Below are 27,580 nucleotides of genomic sequence, written 5' to 3'. Positions count from 1 at the left end.
TTCCAGTGGTAATCTGATCATAGACTAATGAAAATTTGCAAGTATGGGGTTAGTCCTTCAAGCCCATGCAGCAATCTTTATCTTGGGCAACCTGGTGGCTTCTCAACCGCTTGCACAAAGTAAGTTGAACTTCCAGATATTAAGCTTAAAACCTGATGTGCAGATTTACATTATTTATGTGGATGCTTTATTTGCTTCATGTTTTATCCAGTATAATATCTTTTAAAAAAATAAGGCTTGCTTTATCTTTGGTGTAACAAGTCACGATGACTTCAGTGGAGCTACACCAGGCATGAATTTGACCCCTGTTTCTTTACAAATCTATAGGGATATAACAGAAATATTTAAAATGGTTTCTTCCAGTTAACATTCAGGGAAGACCTGTGTAAAGTTTTGTTTGAAATAAGGGGAGGGCCTCCTAAAACCCTGAGGAGTGGTACACACTGCCAAAGTTATGAATTATGCTAGCAGGGATCACGTACAAAAATAGAAGTGCAATCTTCTGGCCAGACATTCATATTAAAAACAGAGATTAAAGTAAGACTTAATTAATATTCTTTCATATTAAACAGTATGTGGGAAAATATGCAGCTATCCATTGACCTGTGGATACTGAAAAAGTGTATACTTAATTATACATTTCCCACAGGGAAAAACCTCATTTATTATTATTCCACAGTAACAGAATGGATAGTTGGTAACCTGGACATTAGAATATCTGTTTGAGATTTTAGTTATATTGCATAGTATCATTATCACTCATGCTAAGAAATAAACAAATTGACTCAAAAATCCACAAAGAAAACCCACCCAGTACACATGGGTGATAATTTAACCTTCATTCTTGTTAACACTAACTTACTGTTTTTCATTTCTGAATTTCATGAAAAAAATAATGATTTAAGATTCTTCCAACAGTTTATCATTTTCTTTATAAATCTGTTCTATATTATATGATATGTCTGAAACATATCACTTATGGCAACTCAGTGACACAAGGACCAATGTTCCAGTGCTAATTACCTGGTGTAGTTATTTACAAAGTGGATGTAACACTCTACTATTCACACATGTTAGATCCAATTTGTACAAGCGTAAATGACCTCACAAGATTCAAGGCTGTGGAGAATCAGCCTAGTAGTGCCTAGTACTGCAGTGTCTGCTGATCCTACCAATTGTGGGCCACTTCCACTATGAAGCCCAGTAGATGTAATAAGGAATACATCTCCCCCAGGCATATGCACTCTCTCTCCATCTCACTCCCTCTCATTTTTAAGACAGGGATTCATTTACTTTTTATTCTGAGTCATGGGAGCTCATTTCATGCTTTTCAATGCTTATGTTGAGTAGCACTATTTCCTACATGTAGTTCTACTGACGTAGATGAGATTGCTGTCATGGATAAGTAATATTCAGTGCAAGTAGTGGCTGCAGGATCAGTTGCAGAGTATCATTCTCAGGTTGGTTCAATACAGGAGGCTAGGAGCTAATGCGTGTGTGGTTGCTTATTAGGTTTAATCAGTCTGGGGAAATCAGAAGTGGTGGGGTTTTTTTGTTCTGTTTTCTTGTTTTGGTGAGACTGCAACGTTCCAGAACGGTTGTGTTCCACTCTGTTATCTTTGTAGATATGTGGGTTTTGTCTGTTCCATTACATTTCAGTGTTCCTTTTGGTTCAATAATAAAGAAAAACATAACTTGTGGTTCTCAGTTCTGCTGCTTACTTAATTGCTCTGGGTTCTACTTGCATAAATGATTGAGGATGGTGGGCTCAACTAATAGTTACATTTTCTGCTTATTTTTCCTATCAGATGACTTACTGCACATGCAGAGATCACGTATTTCATGTATTTATGTTTCTACACACTTTGGTGCATTCAGAGCTCAACTGTGCTGATAAGACCCTGTCTTTGAGAGCCATGTGGTGCACCATCAATCCTGTTGGAGTTCCAGCAAGAATTTTCCCGCAGAGAACAAAAATAGAGTTCTCCCCAGAGCTGGAAGCATTTGATCTTGCTGTGGCCCTTCCAGCAGTGCTACAGACTCCTGACTGAGTTCTTGGCCATGTCCGCTGGCTGACACAGGGCATGCATCCAGAACAGCTCTTCAGGGCAGGCACTGTCTTTTTGCTGTATGGTTGTACAGAGCCTAGCACAATGGGGCCTTGGCTTCCAGTCATGCTACAGTAACAAATAATTATAATTATCATTAATTAATAACCCTGCTTCTTCCCTGTCATTTTGGGTTGTCATGTGACCTCCCTGCCCTTGTGCAACTTTGGGGCAGTGGGCAAAATGGGGGCTACAATTATTATGAAATAAGGCACCAGACTGGCTTGTAAGGATCCTGTCTGGGTGGATAGTTCAATGTTTGAGACCATCCCAACTATCTTCCTTGGAATCATGAAGCCTATGAAAGGGCGAGAAAATACCCCATTGTATCACTCTACCCTGTTTGCACCCTCACCCCCTAAGTTAAAATTATCTAACTTGACTCCCATGAAAGCCACTTTCCACTGGCAGAAGATGGTTCTCCTTCCAAAAATGCAGTGGCTGCCCATAGAGAACAATAAGCATCCCTGCAGCAAAAAGGGCAGGAAGTGTGGTGCATAAGAGGGGATTGTCAGCATTTGGATAAGCTATGGAAAAGAATCCAAACTACTGGTTGCTGATCTGAGTCAACCTTTTAAAATATTATATAATACATTTTCTTTATTTATATTATTTGTAAAGATGCACACAGTACGGTCCCAATACTTAAGGAGAGAGCATGGGTCCTGATCAGGGGGCGGCTCTAGCTTTTTTTGGTGTCCCAAGCACGGCAGGCAGGCTGCGTTCGGCGGCAAGCCTGTGGGAGGTTCCCAGTCCCGCGGCTTCAGTGTACCTGCCGCCAAATTGCCACTGAATCTGCGGAAAACGGCGGGCCTCTCGCAGGCGCACTGCTGAAGGCTGTCTGACCAGGGCCAGCTCTACAGTTTTAGCTGCCCCAAGCAGCGTGCGGAATTGCCACCGCGGGCGATGGGGGCAGTCCATGTGCAGGCACGTTTCCGTGGCAGCAGCAATTCGGTGGCAGCTTCTATGTTTAGCTGTCCGGGGAGGTTTCAGCTAAACATAGAAGCTGCCGCCGAATTGCCACAGCTGCGGAAACACGCCTGCCACCCTAAGGGCACATGGACTGCCCCCGCTGCTGGCGGCGGCAATTCCATGCGCTGCTCGAGGGCAAAACAACAGGGACTGCCATCCCTTGCAGAATGCCGCCCCAAGCACCAGCTGGTGCCTGGAGCCGGCCTTCTGTCTGACTGCTGCCCTCGCAGGGACTGGAAGGGCACTCCCCGCAGCTTGCCACCCCAGGCACGCTCTTGGAGCGCTGGTGCCTGAAGCCGCCATTGGTCCAGATCCTCAAAGATATTTTATTCCCATTAATTTCAGGGGGAGTCTGAGGATCTGGTCCCTGGTCCCTTCTCTGGAACACATATTGTATTGGAGAGGGCTGTGAAATGTTTATGTAATACTAAATCAGACCCAAAAAGTGCAGATCCTGATGTTCATTTCCTCAACAGCAAAGCATACTTTAATAATCAAATGATTTTAAAATGTATTTAAAATTATATAAGTCCTCTGTAATTGAATACATTATTTTAAAACCTTTAACAGGTTATGTCACCAGTTACCTCTTATGAAGTTCTTAGAAACCAAAGTACATCAAGATTGTTCCTACCTCACCAGATGATTTATTATAACCTCCCACTCTCTTTCTATTAATTAATCACTGTTTATTCTTAATGTATTTACAAGATGTGCACATCAGTGACCATTTTGCTAGATGTCAAATACAGATGTGAAAATCCCAGAATTCCAGTCCATAATATGCAACTGGCCTATATTTATGTGCAGAATAAGGCCGTGATTCTGCAAAGATTCCTGCATGTGGTTAGCTTTACACAATGCACATAGTCCCACTGAAGACAAGAGGACTAAATGTAAAGTTAAGCATATGGGTAAGTCTTTGCAGGCTTGGAATCAAAATGATAGTCTTTAAGGTCAAACAAAAATCATATAAAGCCACAATATAAGGTCTTTATCCAGGGTTAGATTGAGCCTTTAAGGCACAGCCTATACTACAGGATAGTATGATGCTATCCTCCCACCGGAGAAGAACTAGGAGGCATTCTTCGTGGGAAGCAACTTTCTCTGTTCTTTGTGACCAATCATCTCTATTGGCTTTTTCTTGGAGGACGAGAACCCCTAGCCCCACCTCGTCCCCATCCCTTTCCAACCGCTCTGGGATGTCAGAAGGAAGTGATCACAGAACCTGGGATTCTGCCTTGTGCTTATGAGGGGTGTGTAAGGGTGGGTGTTCTCTCTAAATAGGCAGAAACTGACCCTGATTTTCCCTGGCAGCCTTATTTTCTTTTGAAAGGGAATCCAGAGGAGCCCCAGTGGCTTCCCTGATGTGTCCACTCTGAGTCTGCAGATCTTGGAACAGTACATAGTTCCTGATGAGAGGCCTCTATTGGGTGTGGGGGTTATGGGGGAATTTTCCATTTAGGCTCTCCTTTGCACATGGAAGGGAAAGGCAGAAACTTAATCAAGAGCTTCAGGATTTGGTTTTGAGGAAGGGTTGGTTCAGGGGATTGATAAAGGGATTACAGAACCTTTCACCTCTTAGTCACTGATTAGTATGGACAGGAGGTCAGCAGTGATCAAATGCTCTTAGCATATGATGGCTGTAAGGTGTTCTATGTAAAATAAGTTACATTTTCTGATCCCTTCCTCAGTGCACTTGTGGTCCACATCCCAAAAATACCCCATCATCACAACTAGCCCTAGAGCTGGCATCTTTGTTGGTAATCTCACCATTGAGACCAAGGATTAAATGCCAATCTGGCATCTTCCACAGGGATTAGTTATTCCTTATTAAAGGAAATAAATTATAGACTCGTTAAAAGGACAGGAATTATGGTTTATTTTTTATGAGTATGTTGAGAGGTTCTTGTGATATGTAGGAGTAAACTTCCAGATATGTACTAATAGTCATCACAAATTTGAAGGGGAATTAATGTAAAAATGTTCACATCTGGCCACCCACAGTATTTCTCAGATGTATATAAAGAAATTCAGACCAGTACTTCCCCTAAAAAAAGTACAGTGCTATGTCGCACAGTTTCTTAGAGCAATAGCTGGCTGAAAGACATTAAAGAAGTAGTTCCCCTTGAGAAGGACTCATAGCCAGCAGATAGTATTGGGCTTCAAGGTACTCCAGAGTCATTTTGGATCCAACATATGAATCGAAACACTTCTTTACTGCCTGCCATTATGTTTGCCTATAAGTCAGTGCATTCTGACAGGCCTGGTCTACACTATGCGTTTAAACCAAATTTAGCAACTTTAAACCAATTTAACCCTGCACCCGTCCACACCACGAGGCCCTTTATATCGATATAAAGGGCTCTTTAAACCAATTTCTGTACTCCTCCCTGAAGAGAGGAGTAGCGCTGAAATCAGTATTGCCATGTCAGATTAGGGTTAGTGTGGCCGCAAATCGACGGTATTGGCCTCCGGGCGGTATCCCACAGTGCACCATTGTGACCGCTCTGGAAAGCAATCTGAACTCGGATGCACTGGCCAGATAGACAGGAAAAGCCCCGCGAACTTTTGAATTTCATTTCCTGTTTGCCCAGCTTGGAGCTCTGATCAGCACGGGTGGCCATGCAGTCCCAAATCCAAAAAGAGCTCCAGCATGGACCGTACGGGAGATACTGGATCTGATCGCTGTATGGGGAGACAAATCTGTTCTATCAGAGCTGCGTTACAGAAGATGAAATGACAAAGCATTTGAAAATATCTCCAGGCTATGATAGACAGAGGCCATAGAATAGTGCTACGTGGCAAGTGTAATGGAAAGCCAAAGAACATAAGAACATAAGAACGGCCATACCGGGTCAGACCAAAGGTGCATCTAGCCCAGTATCTGTCTACCGACAGTGGCCAACGCCAGGTGCCCCAGAGGGAGTGAAGCTAATAGGCAATGATCAAGTGATCTCTCTCCTGCCATCCATCTCCATCCTCTGATGAACAGAGGCTAGGGACACCATTCTTTACCCTTCCTGGCTAATAGCCATTTATGGACTTAGCCACCATGAATTTATCCAGTTCCCTTTTAAACATTGTTATAGTCCCGGCCTTCACAACCTCCTCAGGTAAGGAGTTCCACAAGTTGACTGTGCACTGTGTGAAGAAGAACTTCCTTTTATTTGTTTTAAACCTGCTACCTATTAATTTCATTTGGTGACCCCTAGTTCTTGTATTATGAGAATAAGTAAATAACTTTTCCTTATCCACTATCTCCACATCACTCATGATTTTATATACCTCTATCATATCCCCCCCTTAGTCTCCTCTTTTCCAAGCTGAAGAGGCCTAGCCTGTTTAATCTTTCCTCTTATGGGACCCTCTCCAAACCCCTAATCATTTTAGTTGCCCTTTTCTGAACCTTTTCTAGTGCTAGAATATCATTTTTGAGGTGAGAAGACCACATCTGTACACAGTATTCGAGATGTTGCCGTACCATGGATTTATATAAGGGCAATAATATATTCTCAGTCTTATTTTCTATCCTCTTTTTAATGATTCCTAACATCCTGTTTGCTTTTTTGACTGCCTCTGCGCACTGCGTGGACATCTTCAGAGAACTATCCACAATGAAGCCAAGATCTTTTTCCTGACTCGTTGTAGCTAAATTAGCCCCCATCATATTGTATGTATAGTTGGGGTTATTTTTTCCAATGTGCATTACTTTACATTTATCCACATTAAATTTCATTTGCCATTTTGTTGCCCAATCACTTAGTTTTGTGAGATCTTTTTGAAGTTCTTCACAATCTGCTTTGGTCTTAACTATCTTGAGTAGTTTAGTATCATCTGCAAACTTTGCCACCTCACTGTTTACCCCTTTCTTCAGATCATTTATGAATAAATTGAATAGGATTAATCCTAGGACTGACCCTTAGGGAACACCACTAGTTACCCCTCCCCATTCTGAGAATTTACCATTAATTCCTACCCTTTGTTCCCTGTCTTTTAACCAGTTCTCAATCCATGAAAGGACCTTCCCTTTTATCCCATGACAGCTTAATTTATGTAAGAGCCTTTGGTGAGGGACCTTGTCAAAGGCTTTCTGGAAATCTAAGTACACTGTGTCCACTGGATCCCCCTTGTCCACATCTTTGTTGACCCCTTCAAATAACTCTAATAGATTAGTAAGACATGATTTCCCTTTACAGAAACCATGTTGACTATTGCTCAACAGTTTATGTTTTTCTACGTGTCTGACAATTTTATTCTTAGCTATTGTTTCGACTAATTTGCCCAGTACTGACGTTAGACTTACCGGTCTGTAATTGCCGGGATCATCCCTAGAGCCCTTTTTAAATATTGGCATTACATTAGCTAACTTCCAGTCATTGGGTACCGAAGCCGATTTAAAGGACAGGTTACAAACCTTAGTTAATGGTTCCGCAACTTCACATTTGAGTTCTTTCAGAACTCTTGGGTGAATGCCATCTGGTCCCGGTGACTTGTTAATGTTGAGGTTATCAATTCCAAAACCTCCTCTAGTGGCACTTCAATCTGGGACAGTTCCTCAGATTTGTCACCTACAAAAGCCGGCTCAGGTTTGGGAATCTCTCTAACATCCTCAGCTGTGAAGACTGAAGCAAAGAAACCATGTAGTTTCTCCACAATGACTTTATCATCTCTAAGTGCTCCTTTTGTATTTCGATCATCAAGGGGCCCCATTGGTTGTTTAGCAGGCTTCCTGCTTCTGATGTACTTAAAAAATATTTTGTTATTACCTTTGGAGAATCAAATGGATGCTTATAGAGGGAGGGAGGGGGTACTGAGGACTCCAGCTATCTCACAGTCCCTGCAGTCTCCGGAAAGCATTTGAATTCTTGGCTGAGCTCCCAATGCCTGAAGGGTCAAAAACATTTTCCCGGGTGTTTCAGGTTATATGTCATCAATTTACACCCTTCCCTCCCCCCAGTAAGAAAAGGGAAGATAAACGTTTCTCTCCTTTTTTCAATGTCACCCTATGTCTACTGCATGCTGCTGGTAGATGGAGCGCTGCAGCTCTGAACACCAGCATCCCCTTTCTGGTGGCAGATGGTACAATATGACTATTATCCATCATCAGCAGCAGCCCATCAGTGCTCCTGGCTGGCCTCGGTGAGCACCTGGGTAAAAATGGGAATGACTCCCGGTCATTCCCGGCAGATGGTACAGAACGGCTGGTAACCGCCTTCATCATAGCAACTGGAGGCTGAGCTCCATCAGCCCCCCCCCCTTCATGTCTAAAGAAAAGATTCTGTACTGCCTGGACTATCATAGCAGCGGGAGGCTTCCTCCCCCTCATTTTATCTCACTAAAAAGTCAATGTTTCTTATTCCTGCATTCTTTATTACTTCATCACACAAATGGGGGGACACTGCCATGGTAGCTCAGGAGGGTTGGGGGAGGAGGGAAGCAACGGGTGGGGTTGTTGCAGGGGCACCCCCTAGAATGGCTTGCAGCTCATCATTTCTGTGGGATCTCTGGGGCTCTGACATGGAGCGGCTGTGCTCTCTGGTTCTCTAGTACACTTGCCCCATACTCTAGGCAGGACTGACTCTATTTTTAGACAAAACATAAAGAAGGAAATGACCCGGGGAGTCATTCCCATTTTTGTCCATGCGCCCCCGGCCGACCTCAGCGAGGCTAGCCAGGAGCACCCGTGACAGCAGCAGACAGTACAGAACAACTGATAACCTTCATCTCATCACCAATTTACAATGGCATAGCAGACGGTGCAATAGGGATGGTAACCATCTCTGCTACCTTGCAAAGGCAAATGAATGCTGCTGTGTAGCACTGCAGTACCGCATCTGTCAGCAGTATTCAGTGCACATACAGTGACAGTGACAAAAGGCAAAATGGACTCCCTGGTTGCCATGCTATGGCGTCTGCCAGTGCAATCCAGGGAAAAAGGGCGCGAAATGATCATCTGCTGTTGCTTTCACGGAGGAATGATTGAGTGATGACAGTTACCCAGAATCACCGGCAACACTGGTTTTGCACTGGGATCTCAACCCAGAATTCCGATGGGCGGGAGAGACTGCGGGAACTATGGGATAGCTACGGGATAGCTACCTACAGTGCATCACTCTGGAAATCAACACTAGCTTCGGTACATGGATGCACACCGCCGAATTAATGTGCTTAGTATGGCCACGTGCACTCGACTTTATACAACCTGTTTTACAAAACCGGTTTATGTAAAATTGGAATAATCCCATAGTGTAGACATACCCACATTGGAAAACTAAATGAGCATTGAATTTGACTTAGCCTTCAAAGTATGTGATTAAAAAAGGATGCAATGCAAACATGCACTATTTGTTTTTTTTTATTCTAACACATGAAAGTTAACAATTCCTACTTGATTTATATAATGAAAAATTGTCATAATAATAATAATCAAAATGTTTATTTGCCTGCCTCTACAGGCTGTTGTGAAGACTAATGAGTTAATGTGTGTAAAGGGGCTTCAAGATGTCTAGTGTTCTGTATACACTAATATAAAAATATTTCAATTTTTAAAAATTTAATAATATGGGATCTTTATTCAAAAGAAGAGATGTGATTGGAAAGTAAGGAAAAGCACACAATAAATTTGTTTAACTGTTCACAGATATAATTTATGCACACTTTAAGGCCCTTTCACACTGCCAGAGATGTGTAATGTGGCCTTTGTGTCAATAAGAATCAGGCCCAATCACCTGTATCCTGCAAGTGAAGAATTGTTCCCTATAGTAATTTTTCTTGTATTACGTGATAACTGGAACCTACAATTTATAAAGCTCATTTTTAGGAGTTTTGTTTCTGATATTCAGCATAAATTTTCTTACTCTTGATTTCATTCCACTACCTATAGTTATGCTTCTTGTATAACGCAGAAGAATTCCTCTGGTTCCTTGATATATGCACCCTTCAAATATTTGTAGCTGTTTTATCTTGTCTGTTAGTCAGGCTCTGAGGAATATACTTGATGTACCAATGTGGTATTCTAATCAAGCCTGAATAACTGGAAGCAGCATTGGCTTTGATCAGATGCCTAGAATCTGAGCGAGAGGGAAGTCTGGTAGAGGGGAGCAGGAGGATGGGAGCGGAAAGAGGATGCGAGGATAGTAAGATGCTCTGAGGTGACCTGGCCATAAGGAGGTAGGTAGAAGTGGCCAGGTCCATTGGGAGAAACCATAAAATTCCTTTTTATCCACTGATCCAAATCTGGGACACTAGCCAAACTAATTCAGAAGGAGAGGGATCAAAAATGGCCAGATCAGTGATGCTGCATATACTCTATGGAGGCAGTGCCACTTTCTAATGATTCCATTTCAAGCAGGTATTTGAAATATTATTTGACTGAAGCCAAATACCAGAAAGTTGGCTAGATTTTCTCTGAAGAGCTATTCAAAACTGAATTTCAGTATAGCCCCACAAGCTACCCAAATTCAGATCTGATACTTCTCTCAGACTGCTACCAATATGCAGTAAATCTGTTGAAGACATTGGAGTTACACCTATTCAAAACTGGTGTGACGGAAGAAATCAGGACCATCATTCTTCTTTCCCAAATACTTAATCACTTTTTCTTGCTACTCTCTGCATTCCTCCTAATCTGCTGACATCTTTCTGGTATTGTGCTGCACAGAACAAAATGAAATATTCCAGAGCGCTTATACTGGAGTTGTACAATGAGGGACTGACATCAACCTGCTCTGCTGTGTGATGTCTCTGTATATGTTTATGGGCCTATTGTGCTGCCACATGGCCTTGCAGACTCATATCTATTGTTGTACACTATTGACTTGTCTACAATTGAAATGCTACAGAAGCACAGTTGCAGCACTTCAGCTGCACTGCCTTAGTACTTCAGTGTAGACTTTACCTACACAGCAGGGGGGTTCTCCCACTGGTGTAGGTAATCCACCTCCCTGAGATGCTGTAACTATGTCAAGAATTCTTCTGTCAACCTAGCGCTGTCTACACAGGGGGCTAGGTCAGTTTAACTACATCGCTGAGAGGTGTGGATTTTTCACACCCCGAGCAATGCAGTTGGGGCGATCTAATTTTTTAGTGTAGACCAGGCCTAAGAGTTCCTAGGTGTAGTTCATTCACTACTGTTCTCCAGGTTTCTCCTTCCAAATGTTTCAGATTATATTTCTGCAGAGGCTTTGTTTTGCACTTTTCCAATCTCAATACCATTATTATTTTCCACCCATATTTCTAACCTCTATATGTTCTTTAGTCTTATTTCCCTGCCTTGCAAGTCTTCACGTCACCTCTCATTTTTTTGTTATCTGTGATTGTGGAGTAATTAAATCAGAACTACTGGTCTCTTAACAAATGTGTGGTCATGTCCTTGATATCTAGGGTTGAAATTGTTTTGTCTGTTATTGCAATGACAGGTTTGAAAGAAACCATCAAAATCACAGCAGTCAATTTCAATGGTGAACGGATGCAGATCACATGGGCAGCTAAAGACTATTTCCCTGACAGGACTGTGACTTTTTTTTACAGGTAAGTATTGGCAATGGCTATCCTCTTCCCCTTGGTTAAGGCTTTGCTTAGTGATTCTGAAAGTATATCTACACTGCACTTAAATACCCATGGCCTGTATCAGCTAACTTGGGCTTGTGGGGGTCTGGTAGCCCGTCTACACCACATTTTTACAATCCGTAGCTTAAGCCCTGCGAGCCTGAGTCAGCTGACATGGGCCACCTGTGGGTGTTTTAATTGCAATGCAGACCTACCCTTAGACATCTCATTCAGTCCAAGTTGTGTTTGAGCTACACCCGCGAATGAAAGAGAAGCTTATATTTGATTCAGATCAATATGCAGACTTGTTCATGTTTGCTTCACACCACAACCCTATTTTCCAAACTAATCATCAGATCTGCTGAATACTTAGTAGCATGCAAATCGTTACACTCACAGTTTTATCCATTCTTGTGATGCCCACCTGTGTGTCAGAACATTTGGAACCATTTTTCACACACACTCACAGCTTTAGCTGGTGTTTAATTAAGAGCTGTGCCACAATCAGTTGAAGCTGAAAATGGAAATGAAACCTTTATAATTGCTTTGGGTCAATGACAAGTCAGCCAGTAGGAGGTTTACTCAATTGTTAGTGGATATATGAGACAGCATTTCCAGTAGTATGGTGTAGAAATAGGACATGTCATCAAAGGGTGAATGTCTGACAGCTGTTAAAGCAAACCCTTCCCTTCTTAGAAAAGACAATATTAAAGAAACCTCACAATCTCAAATTGTAAATAACAGATGTCTGGAGAGGCAATGGGAATTGGGTACTGGACTCCCCTTCTCCACTTTGAAAATCCCATCTATAAATCTCCCATGCAAATATCATTTGGGAGAAGTATTTTAATAAGCTAAAGTGACAAAAAGCAGCTAACTCATTTCAATAGATAACAAAATGACTGAGTTAACTAATTTTATTTTGTTTTTACTTGTAGATTTGGCACAGCTCTTCAAAACAGAGCTTGGAAGCAATGCCCCAACTATATACTTGACCAAGGTTACAATTCTGGCTGTCTCTTCAAGACAGAAGGACCCACTCTTAACATTTCTTTTAAGGATAAGAATGGAACTGAAGAGCTTTTCAATTATATGCTAAAATCCGATTTCTTTAGTAAGTGAGTGAGCAATAACATTACCAAATTCTTTGGCAATGCTAGTGCCTTCAATGATCTTCATTTGTATTGAGTCTGAGATGAAGAGAGAGAACTATTTCAGAGTATAAAATATTATCAAGGAAGACGATGAATTAGTTAAGTGTCTAAAATATTATCAGGAAGGACAAAATAGAATATTGTTCTCTGTTTGGGTATACTGAGGCTGCTTCTTCAACACTTACTTCCATAGTCACATTGTCTTCACTGGGGCTACTTGTTTTGAATAAAGGCCCCCAAATTCAGATCAAAATCTGGGTTTTGAACACTCAAAATGTAGGAATGTTTGGATTTTGAAATATTTAGTATAGCTGACTATGTAAAACATGTAAACATACATGTAGCAACAACTGGAAGCCTTGGTTCCATTTTCATAGTGGAGGGGTAAATATATGATATCACAATGCCAAAATGACAACAGGTTACAGTAAGAAAGCACTGGAAGAGTAAGAGAAAGGCATTTCTATTTCTCTTACACTTTTATTGGTTTTATGTATTGTGACAGACCCAGGCCAGTGGGGTGCAGGAATCTGGTAGAGGGCAAATATACTGGTCACTGGGTGAGTAGTTTTTTGTTCCCTGAGTGACCAGAGCAGGGTCTGCACTAGAGTAGTCAGGAACTTGCTAGAACCAATTAAGGCAGACAGGCTGATTAGAACACCTGCAGCCAATCAAGGCAGGCTAATCAGGGCACCTGGGTTTTAAAAGGAGCTCTCTCCAGTCAGATGGGGAGGAGCCAGAGGAGAGGAAGTGCATGTGAGGAGCTGGGAGCAAGAGACACAAGGAGCTTAGACTGAGAGGGTGTGCTGCGGCAGGACTCAGGAGTACAAGCGTTATCAGACACCAGGAGGAAGGTCCTGTGGTGAGGATAAAGAAGGTGTTTGGAGGAGGCCTTGGGGAAGTAGCCCAGGGAGGTGTAGCTGTCACACAGCTGTTACAAGAGGCACTATAGACAGCTGCAAATCCATAGGGCCCTGGGCTGGAACCCGGAGTAGAGGGCGGGCCCGGGTTCCCCCCAAACCTCCCAACTTCTGATCAGACACAGGAGGAGTTGATTCAGACTGTGGGGGAGATCACTGAGGTGAGCAAAGCTGCCCATAAGTGCAGGACCCACCAAGGTAGAGGAGGAACTTTGTCACAGTATGTAGATGTGTCTTATCGGTTCAACATGTAATGACTATTATTGCAAAGAAATCTACATAATAGTAGGAACTAATACTAAATAAAATAAAATAAACCAGCTATAGAACATCATTGAGCATGTCTTCTAAAGTTAGGACAGCTTCCCAGGAGGAAGGGTAGTTTTATGGCCAAGGCACTGGAGTGGCATTCAGGAACTCAGGTTTAATTCCCAGCTTTGTCACAAACATCCTGTGAGACATTGGGCAAGTCACTTTGGATCTCTGTGCCTGAGTCTCCCATCCCTAAAACAGAGATAATAGTGCTTCAGACCTCACGGGGGTGTTGTGAAAGTTCAGTAATATTTACCAGGTGCTCAGATACTACAGGAATGGGAATGAAGTAGTTAGATTTCTTTGCAGGTGGCGTAGATCAAAAGAGAGGGTGCACTAATGTACTTTAGGAAGGGGTGTTATGCTCCAAATCTCAAGAAGATGCAACTTTCACGGCTAAGAGGTAAACAACCAAATGGTTCAAAATATTGTGCCCATAACAGCTGACCATCTGTACACAATGTGTCAGTTTAGAACAGCACAAATGCATGATGCCATGGGTCTGAATTACATTTTGATGCACAGAAAACAGACCAGCTGGAGAACTGAACCTTTCAGGACCTCTGAACTGAATAACAGTCTAAAGAATTCCAGGAAGGGTTGTGGATGGGCGCAGTGGTTTGAAGTGAGATGTAGTGATTCATTTTAAAAGGGTATTGTGTAATTTGTATCTGCTTTTTCCTCAGTAAAACCCAATCCACCTGAAAACGTAACCTTCCATTGGAAAGGAGATAGAGTTACTATAGAATGTAATAAACCAAAGACACCAGCAAGGTGCTTGCAGCTCGAACTTCAGTATACAAGCAAGTATGACAAAGAATGGCAGGTGGGTAGAGTTTGCAATTCTCACTTAACACAGGAAAGAGATGGGAGTGGCACCTTCACAGAACAGACAGCATAGGTTTTCCCAGCAGGCCCATCCCATCCCATTAACATACACTTGATGGACTGGCAGCAGAATAAGGACTAGTCTTCAGTGCAAAAAAGGTGCATTTTTTCCTTCGGGGTAATGAACACACATGTGCTATCCTGAGGTAAATACATGCTGAAGGCTAGACACTTTAATTTAAAGAAAGGTAAAGTTGTCAAGCAAAACAGTCCTATACCTCCTCCAGGGATTGGCCTTGAGGAGTTTACCTCATGGTAAACTAAGTGGCTGGTCTTCACTGTATTTTTACCTCAGGATAGCTCAGAAGTGTTAGTTACCCCCAGTAAAAAACATATCTTTCTTAGCAGTGAAGGCAAGCCCTAACATTTGCTAAACTACTGGATATGTAGTGTGTGCTGAATGTCAGCATTCCAGTAAATGACCACATTTCAAGGGAGTTACACTTCATTGCATATGCACGTCAAGAAGACATAGAGGAAAGGCAATATATAAAAAATGGGAGCAGGGAGGGGAGTCATAAGTGGGAAATGAAGATGAAAAAATTGGAGAAAGAAGAAAAACAACAGAGAACAGGAGATGGGAAAGAGACAATGTTCCAGGCATTTTATTTATCTAGAACATAAATACCAGCTTTACATTTCATTTAATGGAATTAATTCTTCCTAGGCTCATAAGTAACGTGTGTATGCTTTGTGGACCAAAGCTAATTCTGTTTGTTTCACTGCAAATAATTACTGAGGCATAAATGTAACAAAGAACTATATGTTAACTTAACTGTAACATTGTTTAATGCTAGAAATGTGTCTGAACGAGGAAAATCCATCCAAGGTCCAGATCTCCTAAAATTTTGAGGATGTTCTATTTGTGTTGAAGGGTATGCTTGTGTTCATTTTTGATAAAATGTGGTTTGCAGGGTGTTTATGCATAGGGTAGTGGAGAACTATGGGCATGTGATAAACAAATCCATATATGGAAAGGTTAACTCTTATTGGTTAGAGGTTCATGTTATGTAACTTGTTATGTAAGTGCCATGTGTTATAAAATAGCAAGGGGAGGGGCTCCTTGCTGGAGGGACTCTGCCTGATTTTTGTATCAGGGGCTCTTTTTTGTGCACATTGAATAAAGCCTTGCTGAGTTGAATCACATCGAATCACATTGAATCGAATCGCATCGAATTGAATTGCATCGCATCAGATCGAAGTCCCTTGACTCTACTGAGCATCTGACTCACTGGGAACCACAAAATCCCAACAGTGTCAGCCCATTTCTCATGTTTGTTATTACAATGCTATATATAATACGGTGAGAAGAAAAATATATGTTGGAACTAATAATTAATGATCAAATATCTTCCTGGCTAGTCTAGAAAATCTGCATGTTGCAAAGTTGAAGAGCAAGGGTTTGATCCTGAAAAGTGCTACTCCTTCCGGGTCAGACTGGAAAGAATAGCCGATTGCAATAGAATTCCTTATGCCAGTGAATGGGCAGAGGTAACAGTTTGGAGAAATGGCAGCTTACTAGGTAAATGTTAAGATACATTCATATTCTTAGCTGGAAATACAATCAGAGGAGGGGAGGCTGGGAGACGGGATGTCAGGAGGTGTATCAGGTTAATTCAAAGTAAAAATCTAGTCAACAATGGAACAACAGAGTCTAAAGCAGCACTGAGCATTCTGGCCTTTGCCCTGAAGTGCATCAATGATTTAAGACAATGACATGGAAGTAGAGAATTTCCCTCGAATCTGTCAAATACTTGGGAAGTGACACAGACAGTTGCTGTCATGTTTCGAGCTCTTCATTGACTTCTGTGGGGTAGTCGTGACATCAAGGTTGCTACGAAGTTGTGGATCTACACAACTGTGGTTATACCGACTCTGTTGTATGCCAGTGAAACTGGATCACTGCTCCATATTAAGTGGCAGGACAAGATCAGAAATGAGGATATTTGAAACTGAAACTGACAGCCACCTCGATCAATGATGGTTTGGTTTCAGTGGCTTTCTTGGTACAGAGATATTAATAGGATGGAATGCCAATGAATTATGAAGCATGTTTATCAAGGAATGCTGCTACACAGCTGACAATCATCTGTTCACCAAAAGCTGTGGTGGCACAATAAATTTTCCAGCAATAGACATAAACTGAATATGTATTTGGTCCTGCCATGAGGGCAGGGGACTGGACTCGATGACCTCTTGAGGTCCCTTCCAGTCCTTGAGTCTATGAGTCTATGTAGCCAGACCACTTAAAGGACCAGGTAGAGACTGATGTGGGTGGTGCTCAATCGGCAAGGAGAATACATTCCTTTGCAATTTGCCATCATGACGATGGATGTATCAGATTAATTCATAGCCCTTTCAAACATAATTTGATTCGTGAATGCAAATTGGGGTTGGTGGCCTGATCCTTCAATTCATATCTATATTGCTGTAGCTGTCCCAAGCAAGTACTGATTTGGCCAGTAACAAACAGGCTTTGTATTACAGTAGCACCTAGATACCCTAAATGAAATTAGTTTCCAATTGTGCTAGGCCCTGTACAATTTCTCTCTAAAGTGGGAAGTTTGTCACTGCACAATTTCAAAATAACAGTGACACTGATAATTATACACAAAGCTGATTCATAGATTGTTCAAATGTTGTGTGCAATTTTTCAATGACAGAGATAAATAAGGAAAAGATGCTGCCTCTGCCATTGAGATCTCATATGTATGATTTAATGTTTTTGTTCTAGATAATACCTTTTCCTTTCTCCCACTGTATTATCTACCTTGTCTGGCCAGTCTGTAAGATATATATGCTGCTGACATACCTGTTTGATAGAACTATTTAGGGTTCCTTGCTGCTATTTATTTATTTATTTTGATTTATAAATGCAAACTTCCCATCCATAGGTCTGGGAAATTTAGCTATAGTTCATGCATCCAATAATCACTATAATTATGAGATAATACAAAGAGTGTAGTGCAATATAGTAATAGAATAAAATATAATACCACAATAACCGCTAATAAAAATACAATTGAAATACCCAGATCCAATTAAGACTAAATGCCTTTAACCATCAGCCAACCATTCCCTACATCCTCCAAAAACAGAAGGGCTTTTCAGCATGTCTGGAAGGTTAACAGATCCAGGTTCTGGCAGGCCAAAGGTGGAGGTATAATCCAGAGCTGAGTGGCCTTCACAGAAAATGCCACATCAGCAATCCAATCATGTTTAAAATGAGAGAACTCTACCAGTGTAGGCTGAGAGAAGGTGTCTCCCAAGTAGCCAGCTCACTTTCAAGGATGTGTAAGTTAAAATCACCACTTTGAATTACATCTACAAAGTAACAGGCAGACAGTGCAGCTCACTGATCGCTAGTGTTACAGCGTCAATAAGCAAGTAACTACCTGCTGCACCAGCTTCAGTGTTTGGTGGTCTCAAGATGCAGCCGCCTCTCAAGATGCAGCACTCCACAAAATCATGTCTCTGGCTAGGTCTGCCTCTGACCTTTTCTTTTGCACATTCCTCGTCAAGCACAATGAAAAAAACGGCACTCTTGCCAGCAGCTGCTACATGAACATCAAGCAGACGCTTTGGATTTAACAAGACCCCTAGTGCCATTCTGTGCCTCGTTCTTCTAAATACAGTCTCAAAGACAGACCACATTAAGTTACAGGACACTTTTCATCAGCTTTAGTAGGTTTGGGATGATCCCTTATCGCTTTGCTGGGAAAGCAATACTCGCAATGAGTACCACGAACCAATAGAGAGAGTTGCTGTAGTTACATAAACACAGGCAGTCACTCAGTCCCCACACCTTCAAATCAGATCTCCACAAGGTGCCATTCACTAGGCTTTATAGGAACGTAGTCTCCCAGACCTGCAGAAGAGCTCTGTGTAAGCTGAAAAGCTTGTCTCTGGTTTTGTCTACTCTATCACTTTGGTCAGTAAAACGTTTGTTGGCACTCCCCAGCCCCCGACATAAGTTTCACCATCAAAAGCGCTGATGTGGACATGGTTAGGCTGACAGGAGAGGCTGTCCTGCTGATGTAGCTAACACTACTCCTTGAGGATGGTTTAATTATGCCAGCAGGAGACCTGTCCCTTGGCATAGACCTCTCCCTTGGCATAGAGCTCTCCCTTAACATGGGAGACCTTGTGGCGGCAGAACTATAGTGGTACAGCTGTGCTGATGTAAGGTCTGTACTGTAGACATAGCCTCTCTAACCAACAGAAGTTGGTCCAATAAAAGATATTACCTTTCCTACCTTGTCTCTCCAACACCAACAGAAGGCATTTAATTGCAAGAGTGAAGGAATAGTGGTTTTCTTTTGCAGAGTTAGATTAGTTTGTCTTGTTTCTTCCTTAACATTGCTATTGTTTTAAAGAGAACATCTGCAATAGGCACATTTATAAATTTATATTTATAGAAACATGACATTTTAAAATATTATTTTTGTGATTACTCCTAGATTCATGTGCTGATGATATAAAGCCTCTGTCAGACAATGTGATCCTTTTAATTTCTGTGCTGGCAGTTCTAGTAATACTCCTCGTTCAGATTTTTGTATGCAAATGCCAAAGGTAAGTGTTACTGGTCCCTACTGATATTTGTGTCATGATAATACAACATATGTAAAAAAAAAAGTGCATATTTTGATTCTCTCCCTCTCCCACCATCCAGTGTTGTTTGTCCTCTTAAAGTGCAAATTCTCAAGGGCAGGGATTGCGTGTTCCTTGTGGTTGTGTCCTATGCCTCGCACATTGTAGGTGATACTGGAAAACAAAGAATAATTAAATATGCTCCCCAACCTAATATACTCTCACTGGTCTTTATGATGCCATGGAATCATTGCCCAACCAAAGAATCTCTGGCACCTTTAGCCTACGGTCTATGGACTGCAGACCCAGTAATTCACTCTTAAGTTTCCTGCTGCCATCCCTGTACAGAGCACGTCTCTGGAGTGCCTATAATCAGAGATCCCAACCCTCACCTTCATAGAAGCGGGGAACTCTGCAGCTGCAGACACATACTTTCTACTAGAGGAGCTAGGAACAGAAAGTGAAAATTTCCTTCTACCTGAACAGTGGCAGTTGGAAGGGTGATGGAGTGGCAGAGTGAGAAAGGCATGGTAACAAAGAAGAAAGGATGACAAAAGTAAAGAGGAGGAGTGCAAAAGATGTGAAAAGGGAAGATAGAGGAGGTGGTGGTGGAACGGATGAGCAAGAAAAGGAGGCAGGTAAAAGATGAAAAGTCTGCTCAATGGTCTCCGGGGAGATGTCGGATGGGATGGGAACTGAGTTACTGCAGAGAATTCCTACTTGGGTGCTGGCTGTTGAGTCTTGCCCACATGCTCAGGGTTTAGCTGATCGCCATATTTGGGGTCGGGAAGGAATTTTCCTCCAGGGTGGATTGGCAGGGGCCCTGGAGGTTTTTTGCCTTCCCCTGCAGCGTGGGGCATGGGTCGCTTGCTGGTGGATTCTCTGCAGCTTGAGGTCTTCAAACCAATTTTGAGGATTTCAATAACTCGGTCCTGGGTTAGGGGTTGTTATAAAAGTGGATGGGTAGGGTTCTGTGGCCTGCCTTGTGCAGGAGGTCGGACTGGATGATCATATTGGTCCCTTCTGACCTATGAGTCTATGAGTCTATGTAAAGGGTGATTACATGGGAGGGCTTCAAATAGTGGTAGAGGAGCAGGGGATAGGAGAGGTGAAGAGAGTGACAGTCTCCTGAACTGTTTAATGTCCTTAACAAGACTACCATAACCATCAGGGATGTTGTGAAGATTCTGTCAGTAGTACCTGGAAATCACTTTGGGCCCCTTGGATGGAAATAGTATTATTGTAATAATTCTGACTTACATTACTGCTTGAATGACAAATGTGGGATCAAAGCCCCAAGACATCTGCATTTGCTTTTCTCTTTCTTTTATCAATTGTAAAGATAGTTTAAAAATAGCATCTCCTGGCTGGGGTTTATAAAACATTGGCACTAGATACTTCTTACCAACTCCCTCACTTGCCTTCCTGCTCCATCTGATCTATTACAAATGAAATGTGAGAAACAAAAACTGAAACTTCGTGGCACCGACGTGCACATTATAACTTGATTGTAATAGCTGTGAGCACGCAAAAGAAAATCCATTTTATGAACATTCTGTCTTGTTAACAGTCCTTCTGGCTTGCAATTCCAAGGAGAATTTAGGCTGTTTCTGTTAATTTTTTGAGCTACAGTACTAAATATTAAAAGGGTGCATGTTGCAAGCGTGATAGCTAGTATGGAACCCGAATGGTATTTAAAGAAGCTGCAGCTGAGAATATTCATTATTGTTTGTATATTTCTATTGTATAACCATTATGCACAGCGATTAGCAACTTAAATTAAGACAGGCACAATATAAAGGGACAAATATAGGGCAGGGATGTGTGAGGGGAGGGGATGAAGAAAAGTAGTGTGTGTGTGTGTGTGTGTGTGTGTGTGTGTGTGTGTGTGTGTGTGTGTGTGTGTGACCATAGACTAAAATTCTCCTTGAAGAAGTGTGTTTTGTGAAGTAACTCAGCCTATGTCTGCACTGCAATAAAAGCTGTGATTTGCAGTTCAGGTAGGCATACTCATGCTAGCTTTAATGTAACTAGGTTGCTAAAAATAGCAGTATAGACCCAGCAGCATGGGCTTCAGCACAGGCTGTACAGGCCTCCAGAATCCTAAATGTGTACTGGCATTGCTAGCCCCTGGTAGAGTGTGTACAGTGAGGTCTTCACTGCTATTTTAGCTCTACTAGCTAGATTAAAGCTAGCAGCGGTATTTTATTTTGGTCTAGCTCAAATGAGTTAGAAATCAGTTTAAGCTAAACCAAAATAAGCCTCCCTTAACCTCAAATAAGAGCATCCATACAAGGGTTTGCATTGGTTCAGGCAAATTATTTTAAAAACTGATATTAAGTTAAATGAGCACAACTTTCTTGGGTTGACAAAGCAGTAGAACAGGAAAGAGTGGAAGCATGGCAGGTGGGCCTGGGAAAGGGCCTCTGGGCATGAAGGCTACATGAAAGAAAACATGTTTGTCCTAGTGCAGGGGTTCTCAAACTTGGTTTGCGGCTTGTCCAGGGTAAGCCCCGGTGGGCCGCGAGATGCTTTGTTTACCTGAACGTCCACAGGTACAGTCACTCGCAGCTCTCAGTGGCTGGGAATGGCGAACCGCAGCCACTGGAAGCTGCGAGTGGCCGTATCTGCGGATGCTCAGGTAAACAAAGCATCTCGCGGCCCACCAGGGGCTTATCCTGAACAAGCCATGATCCAAGTTTGGAAACTTCTGTCCTAGTGCAATGGGGTCCTGATCCATAACTGGTGCTGCCAGGCACTACAGTAATACAAATAACAATACTACAGCTAATGGCTACATTTTGGAAAGCTTGACCTTAAAGGGTCACATCTGCCCATTTAATATAAAACAAATCATCTCTTTCCAAACATCAATAGGACGTAAAAATAACGTAGAGAGACAATCTCTTCCAGCTGAATTTCTGTCAGCCTTCCAACAATGCGTGAGTTGTGGGAGGGCTCTAGCTCTTGAAAGCTAAGGGTCTGTCTACACTAGCACTTTTGCTGGTAAAACTTTTGTCAGTCAGGGGTGTGAAAAAACATAACCCTGACTGACAAGTTTCACCGACAGAAGCTCTCCCACTGACTCCTTGGGGGGTGGTTTAATTATGCTGACAGGAGAGCTCTCTCCTGTAGGCACAGAGCGGCTACACAAGAAACCTTACAGTTGGCAGTTACAGCGATACAGCTGTGCCAGTGTAAGGTCTGTAGAGTAGACATAGCCTGAGTCTTTCCCAGAGTAACTATGAAATTCCATACAATGGCCCTGCAGCACCTCTTGATTTGTACTTGAAGCTTCTCAGATTGCCAAGTGTAGAATCTCATCTGAACACTGGCTGCTAGGAAGGAGCTACTTTTAATTCCCATGCTATTGCTGGATTTGACTTCAAGATCACACTACTTGGCACTCAATTACTTAGCTGATAATGAAGTCAGCTTTAATGGCTGCTGAGGAGCTGCAAGCCAACACCTTAATTCAGGTTTCCAGATATACCGCACCGTGGAACTTCCTTTTCTTGTACTTCCCCAGATTTTTCTTCCTTTCATTTTCAGGGATCACTAGGGTGATTGTGAGGCTGCAGAGGTGACTTTTCCAGTCCTATGAAGCCTACATAGGCCAGGACTAGAGTAGTTTTCCAGAGGAAATTAAAAGACAGTTTTTCAGGGCAAAATTTTGTCTGTTCCACTTTATTTATTGCTCCTTTGTAAAGCCCAAATTAATTTTTTAAAACCAACTATTTTTCCTATTACTGATAAACTTTCACTCCTTTGTTTCTCTGTCAACTGCCTGCTTCAGTACTGGACAAGATCAAAGCACCAGTGATCTTGGCATCAGTCTCTGTTGCACTGATGAGCAAAGTCAGCCCATACAAGATGATGCCATTGTTAAGATTTATGGTTTGCATGTCTGTGTTCATCATTTTAGATCTACAGTACACTTATTACAGCTCTACAAAAGCTGCCAACTGCCAAAACCACAGAATTAGCTTTTTTCCTCTCTGAAAAATCCCATGCTGCTGTACCACAGTTACATTATTGGAGATAAGTGTTACTGGAAAGCCCATGGATGTTATAGGCCCAGAATTGCTTCTTCTATGCACTCGGTTTATGCTACTCTGAATAGCAGAAAAGCGGAAACAGGCCTCAGTTCTGCAGCAGGCATACAACCACTATGATTGGCTCCTACATCACAACTCCAGAAGGGAGGGGACATGGCCAGATATACCGTGCTCAGGTAATTCCCTGCCAGTGGATAGTTCCTTTGGGACAGTTACCAGCTGGCAGAGTTTAGAGCAGCTGAATGTTTACCCTCCTTTGTTTTTTTCCATTTACAGATTTCAGAAGTCAGTCATGCCTGTTATACCTGACCCAAAGCATATATTTTCTGATCTCTTTAATGATCATAATGGAAACTTCCAGGTAAATATCTAAGCACTCTTGAACTTCCTTGGTGAGGTTGCATTCATTCCAACACAACAGTCCTACTTTGCACATAATTTAAAAAATGCCGCCTACCTTTGTGGTCTCTTTTGAAGTTTAAACTATGTGCTCTCTGATCCAAAAGCAGCCTCTCACTCTACTACTTGACCACCTGGTCTTACAGAAGAATGATTATTATTACTTATTTGCACTGTAGTAGCACATAGGGACCCCAACCATAGAAGAGGACTCAATGTGCTAAGGACTGTACAAAGACAGTTCCTGCCCAGGGGAGTTTGTAGTAAAAGTAGAAAAGACAGTATGTGGAGGAATAGCTCAGTGGTTTGAGCATTGGTCTGCTAACCCCATGGTTGTCAGCTCAGTCCTTGAGGGGGCCATTTAGGAAATCTGGAGCAAAAACTTGTCTGGGGATTGGTCCTGCTTTTAGCAGGGGGTTGGACTAGATGATCTTCTGAGGTCCCTTGTAACCCTCATATTCTATAATAGCTATGAGACACACACAGTGAGACTGAAGCAATGGTGGTCAGTATCAAAAGCAGAGATCACAGCCTGCCAAATTATTGTACAATTTCCTTTCCAGACCTCCTGTCACAAAAAGCCACGAGCCTTTATCCTTTACAAAACTAACCATGGTTTCCCAAATTGCCTGACTAACCACTATTCCCTCCAATCCTTTAGCACACAGCTTGCAGTGAAACAGCAAATCTTCAGACAGTCTGACAGAGGAACGAACTTAGTATTTGTTTCCCATTAAGTTGAAATGTATTTGAATACTCTTGAATCTGCCCAGCACCTTACCATTTAGACTATGCTATAGCTGAAGGCAGCCTGGCAAAATAATTAGGAATATTCACTATCTGATGCATAATAGCTAGTGGGCCACCATTACAATGGTAATGAAAATGAAAACCAATAATAATGTTTTACTTGTGAGTCAAAAATGTACTTGCCCAAGGTAAGTTTGAAAAGATACAAAATAATAATAATTAATAATACAATGCAAAATAGTAATAAAGGGCCTGATCCTTAATCAGGCAAATCTCCCACTGAAGTCAATTTGAGTTTTGATTGAGGTAGGACTTGGCTTAAAGAATTTGCAAAACCATGACAAATGGAAGGGGGGAGGGATGTAATGTATTCATCTAGTGTATTTTGAAGGCACCTATCACTGTAAGTGCTACATAATAATTAAATCCAACACTGAAGGGTCCTTAGTGGTAATTTTCTTGAAGTTTTCTTTGTTCTTTGTGTGCATTCATGTTTTTTGCTTTTGTCTTATTTCCTGCTTGCCTGCTATTTCCTTCTTTCCAACATGACATCCCTCAGTTGTCTAGGTCCTGGGTTCATGCCGTTACTGGAGCAATGGTGAAGGTCACTGTAGCCTGTGCTTGCTTCAAATGAATTTAGGGCGTGTGCTGACACCAACATTTCATTTTCCTAGGAATGGATTGACAAAACTGACAATGCAATGGGCCAAACCAAGATGGAATGTGTAGAACATGAGTGCATCATTGAGGAGAGAACAGAGCAGAAAGATGAGATGGAAGCTAGTGAAAAGCTTTGTGAATTGTCAAACATGAATGAAGGAGATTATCTGAGTTCTGCTCATAACACTTGCCTGCCACCAGCAGCCAGTGATACAGTTTCTTTCAGGAGTTTTAAGTTTTGTATGAATGAAGACAAGTATGTCATCTTATGAAACTATATAATACAGTAGGAACATATGGTATCTGGAAAAGGTACACAGGATCCTGATGAGTTTAAAGGAGCATCTAAGTACAGTAAAAAGTTAGGATCAGGTTTACCTGGCATAACATAGAAGGCTATCCAATCTGGATCTGGATTGCACCTTTCCCAGAATTTAACGGCAACCTATGTAGGCCCATTAGAGAAACAACAGGGCATGGCAATTCAGGTGTATTTGGTTTTCAGGATTTAGTGTGGCCCATCTCTATGGCTAAACCGAGCCCCATCCTGCATGGTGAGAGTTCAAGGAGCCCTTCTCACTCACTGCATGCCTTTTAAAAGCTGGGCACAAACACAGTCCTTGCTCTGAGGGAGTGCACATATTATGTGCAGTTAATGAAAACAATGGCCCTAGCCTCCCTGAGTGGGCAGAAAATGTAAGAATTAAGGCAATGCCATCGACTTGCCTTCTCCTTCTCACTCAGTAGCAGAAGATGGTTAAGTACATGAGACACTTTTCCAAAGGGGATGGCAGGAGCTGTGCACTCTCTGCTCTCCGGAAGTCATCCTTCCTGCCGCAAGCACAATGCTTCTAGCATGGGTGGGGTGAACATTTGCACCGCACCTAATGGAGCTAGGATCTGAAAAGAACAGAATTTACCCCCAGGAATATGATAGTGAGGATGTACAGAATCACACTGGGTCCTGATCCTGCAATGAGATCTGTTTGGGCAGCCCTTTCAAATGTAGCAGGAGGTCCATGCAGGCACAAAAGGCTGTGTATGTGGACTTTATTGCAAGATCAGGCTAATAGCATCTAGTTATGCCCATGTCCTTAAGGTTTTCTCTTCATATAGTAGACACATTTTTGTAGAAAAATGGGATAAGTTACCCTTAATGCAGGATTGATTTGACTGAGAAAGTCTCATCTTTGCTTGATATTTTAAATCTTCTTTTAGCATGTTCAGCAACCGTAGATTTTATTAATGACTTGCTGTTCATATATCAGCCTTTTATTGTATGTGTTCCAACTTCAGCTAAAATATGTCATATTTTTGTTCTCTTAGATAGCAGACTCGGGAAAACCCACTCGATTCATCCAAATTGTGTTTTGTATGTCTTCCTACATCATTTTAATGTGAATGCTTCTTGAAAGCAAACATTGTAGTCAAACATCTAGGATGAAATTCATCACTGGCATAAGTCTATTTAAGGCAAAGTAGGTACACCAAGGATTAATATGTCAGTCTAGCTTCTCAGTTAGTGTAAATTGACATTACTGTATGGAAATGAAGCTTGTCAGAAAAACCACTGAGGAAGTCATTTTCTGTGAGACAGTAAAGTGTCTTTGAAATAGAAATGCTTTATGAACTAATGTTGATTTTACCAAAATTTCATTGTGGAGAAAATAAAAAATAAAAACAAACAAAAAAAAAAAGAAAAAGAAAAAGAAAAGTTGCCACAATGTCAAAATGGCACATTGACTTTTTTTCACTAAAATAAATCAATTTTTAAATTTTGAAATAACTTTTCATTTTAAATTTGTAATGTATTATATTATATATTGTAATATAAAATAAAAAGTCAAAACAGAAACAAAACATTTTGATCAATTGAAACAATTTGTTGGTTTCGGACCTTTGTGAATATACATTTGGGAGTTTGTTCTGATTCAGAATGAAGCCAAATTTTTAAATCTCAAAATTCTTTTCAAAACAGAATTTCTGTCTTCCACATGCATCTAGACACATATGCAAAGCTGTTAAAATATTGACTAAAGAAATAAAAAAGATGTTTTCTTACAAGTGTTGAAGTTGATTCTTGTGGTTACATGTGATAAGGCTTTAGTCATTCTGTGGTGTCTGAGGATCTAGCCCAAAATGTGACACATGTACAGTTTGGGAGGGGAAGTGAGAAAATGTACTATACCAATTAAGAGGTGTGATATTTAATAACTGAA

The 27,580-nt window shown here is 41.7% G+C and overlaps 1 protein-coding gene across 1 annotated transcript; it reads left to right on the top strand.

Annotated features, from left to right (window-relative positions):
* On the top strand, positions 1-27,075 carry CRLF2 (cytokine receptor like factor 2). Its single transcript, XM_030571653.1, has 8 exons — positions 1-119; positions 11,501-11,612; positions 12,569-12,744; positions 14,703-14,842; positions 16,267-16,426; positions 19,365-19,476; positions 23,829-23,913; positions 25,376-27,075. The coding sequence occupies exons 1-8, from the start codon at positions 44-46 to the stop codon at positions 25,631-25,633; spliced, it is 1,119 nt and encodes a 372-aa protein (XP_030427513.1). The 5' UTR covers positions 1-43; the 3' UTR covers positions 25,634-27,075.
* Positions 27,076-27,580: the final 505 nt, after the last annotated feature.

Source organism: Gopherus evgoodei, chromosome 1 (genome assembly GCF_007399415.2).
Source record: "Gopherus evgoodei ecotype Sinaloan lineage chromosome 1, rGopEvg1_v1.p, whole genome shotgun sequence".
Taxonomy (NCBI): Eukaryota; Metazoa; Chordata; order Testudines; family Testudinidae; genus Gopherus; species Gopherus evgoodei.
The sequence above is the reverse complement of the archived record's forward strand: the minus strand, read 5'-3'. Positions and strand labels throughout refer to the sequence as shown.

Bases quoted from the DNA above. Each gene is read 5' to 3' on its own strand.
- CRLF2 (XM_030571653.1), top strand. From the start codon at position 44: ATGGGGTTAGTCCTTCAAGCCCATGCAGCAATCTTTATCTTGGGCAAC. The intron at 11,613-12,568 runs GTAAGTATTGGC...TTTTACTTGTAG, and splicing joins ACTGTGACTTTTTTTTACAG to ATTTGGCACAGCTCTTCAAA. The intron at 16,427-19,364 runs GTAAATGTTAAG...GATTACTCCTAG, and splicing joins GAGAAATGGCAGCTTACTAG to ATTCATGTGCTGATGATATA.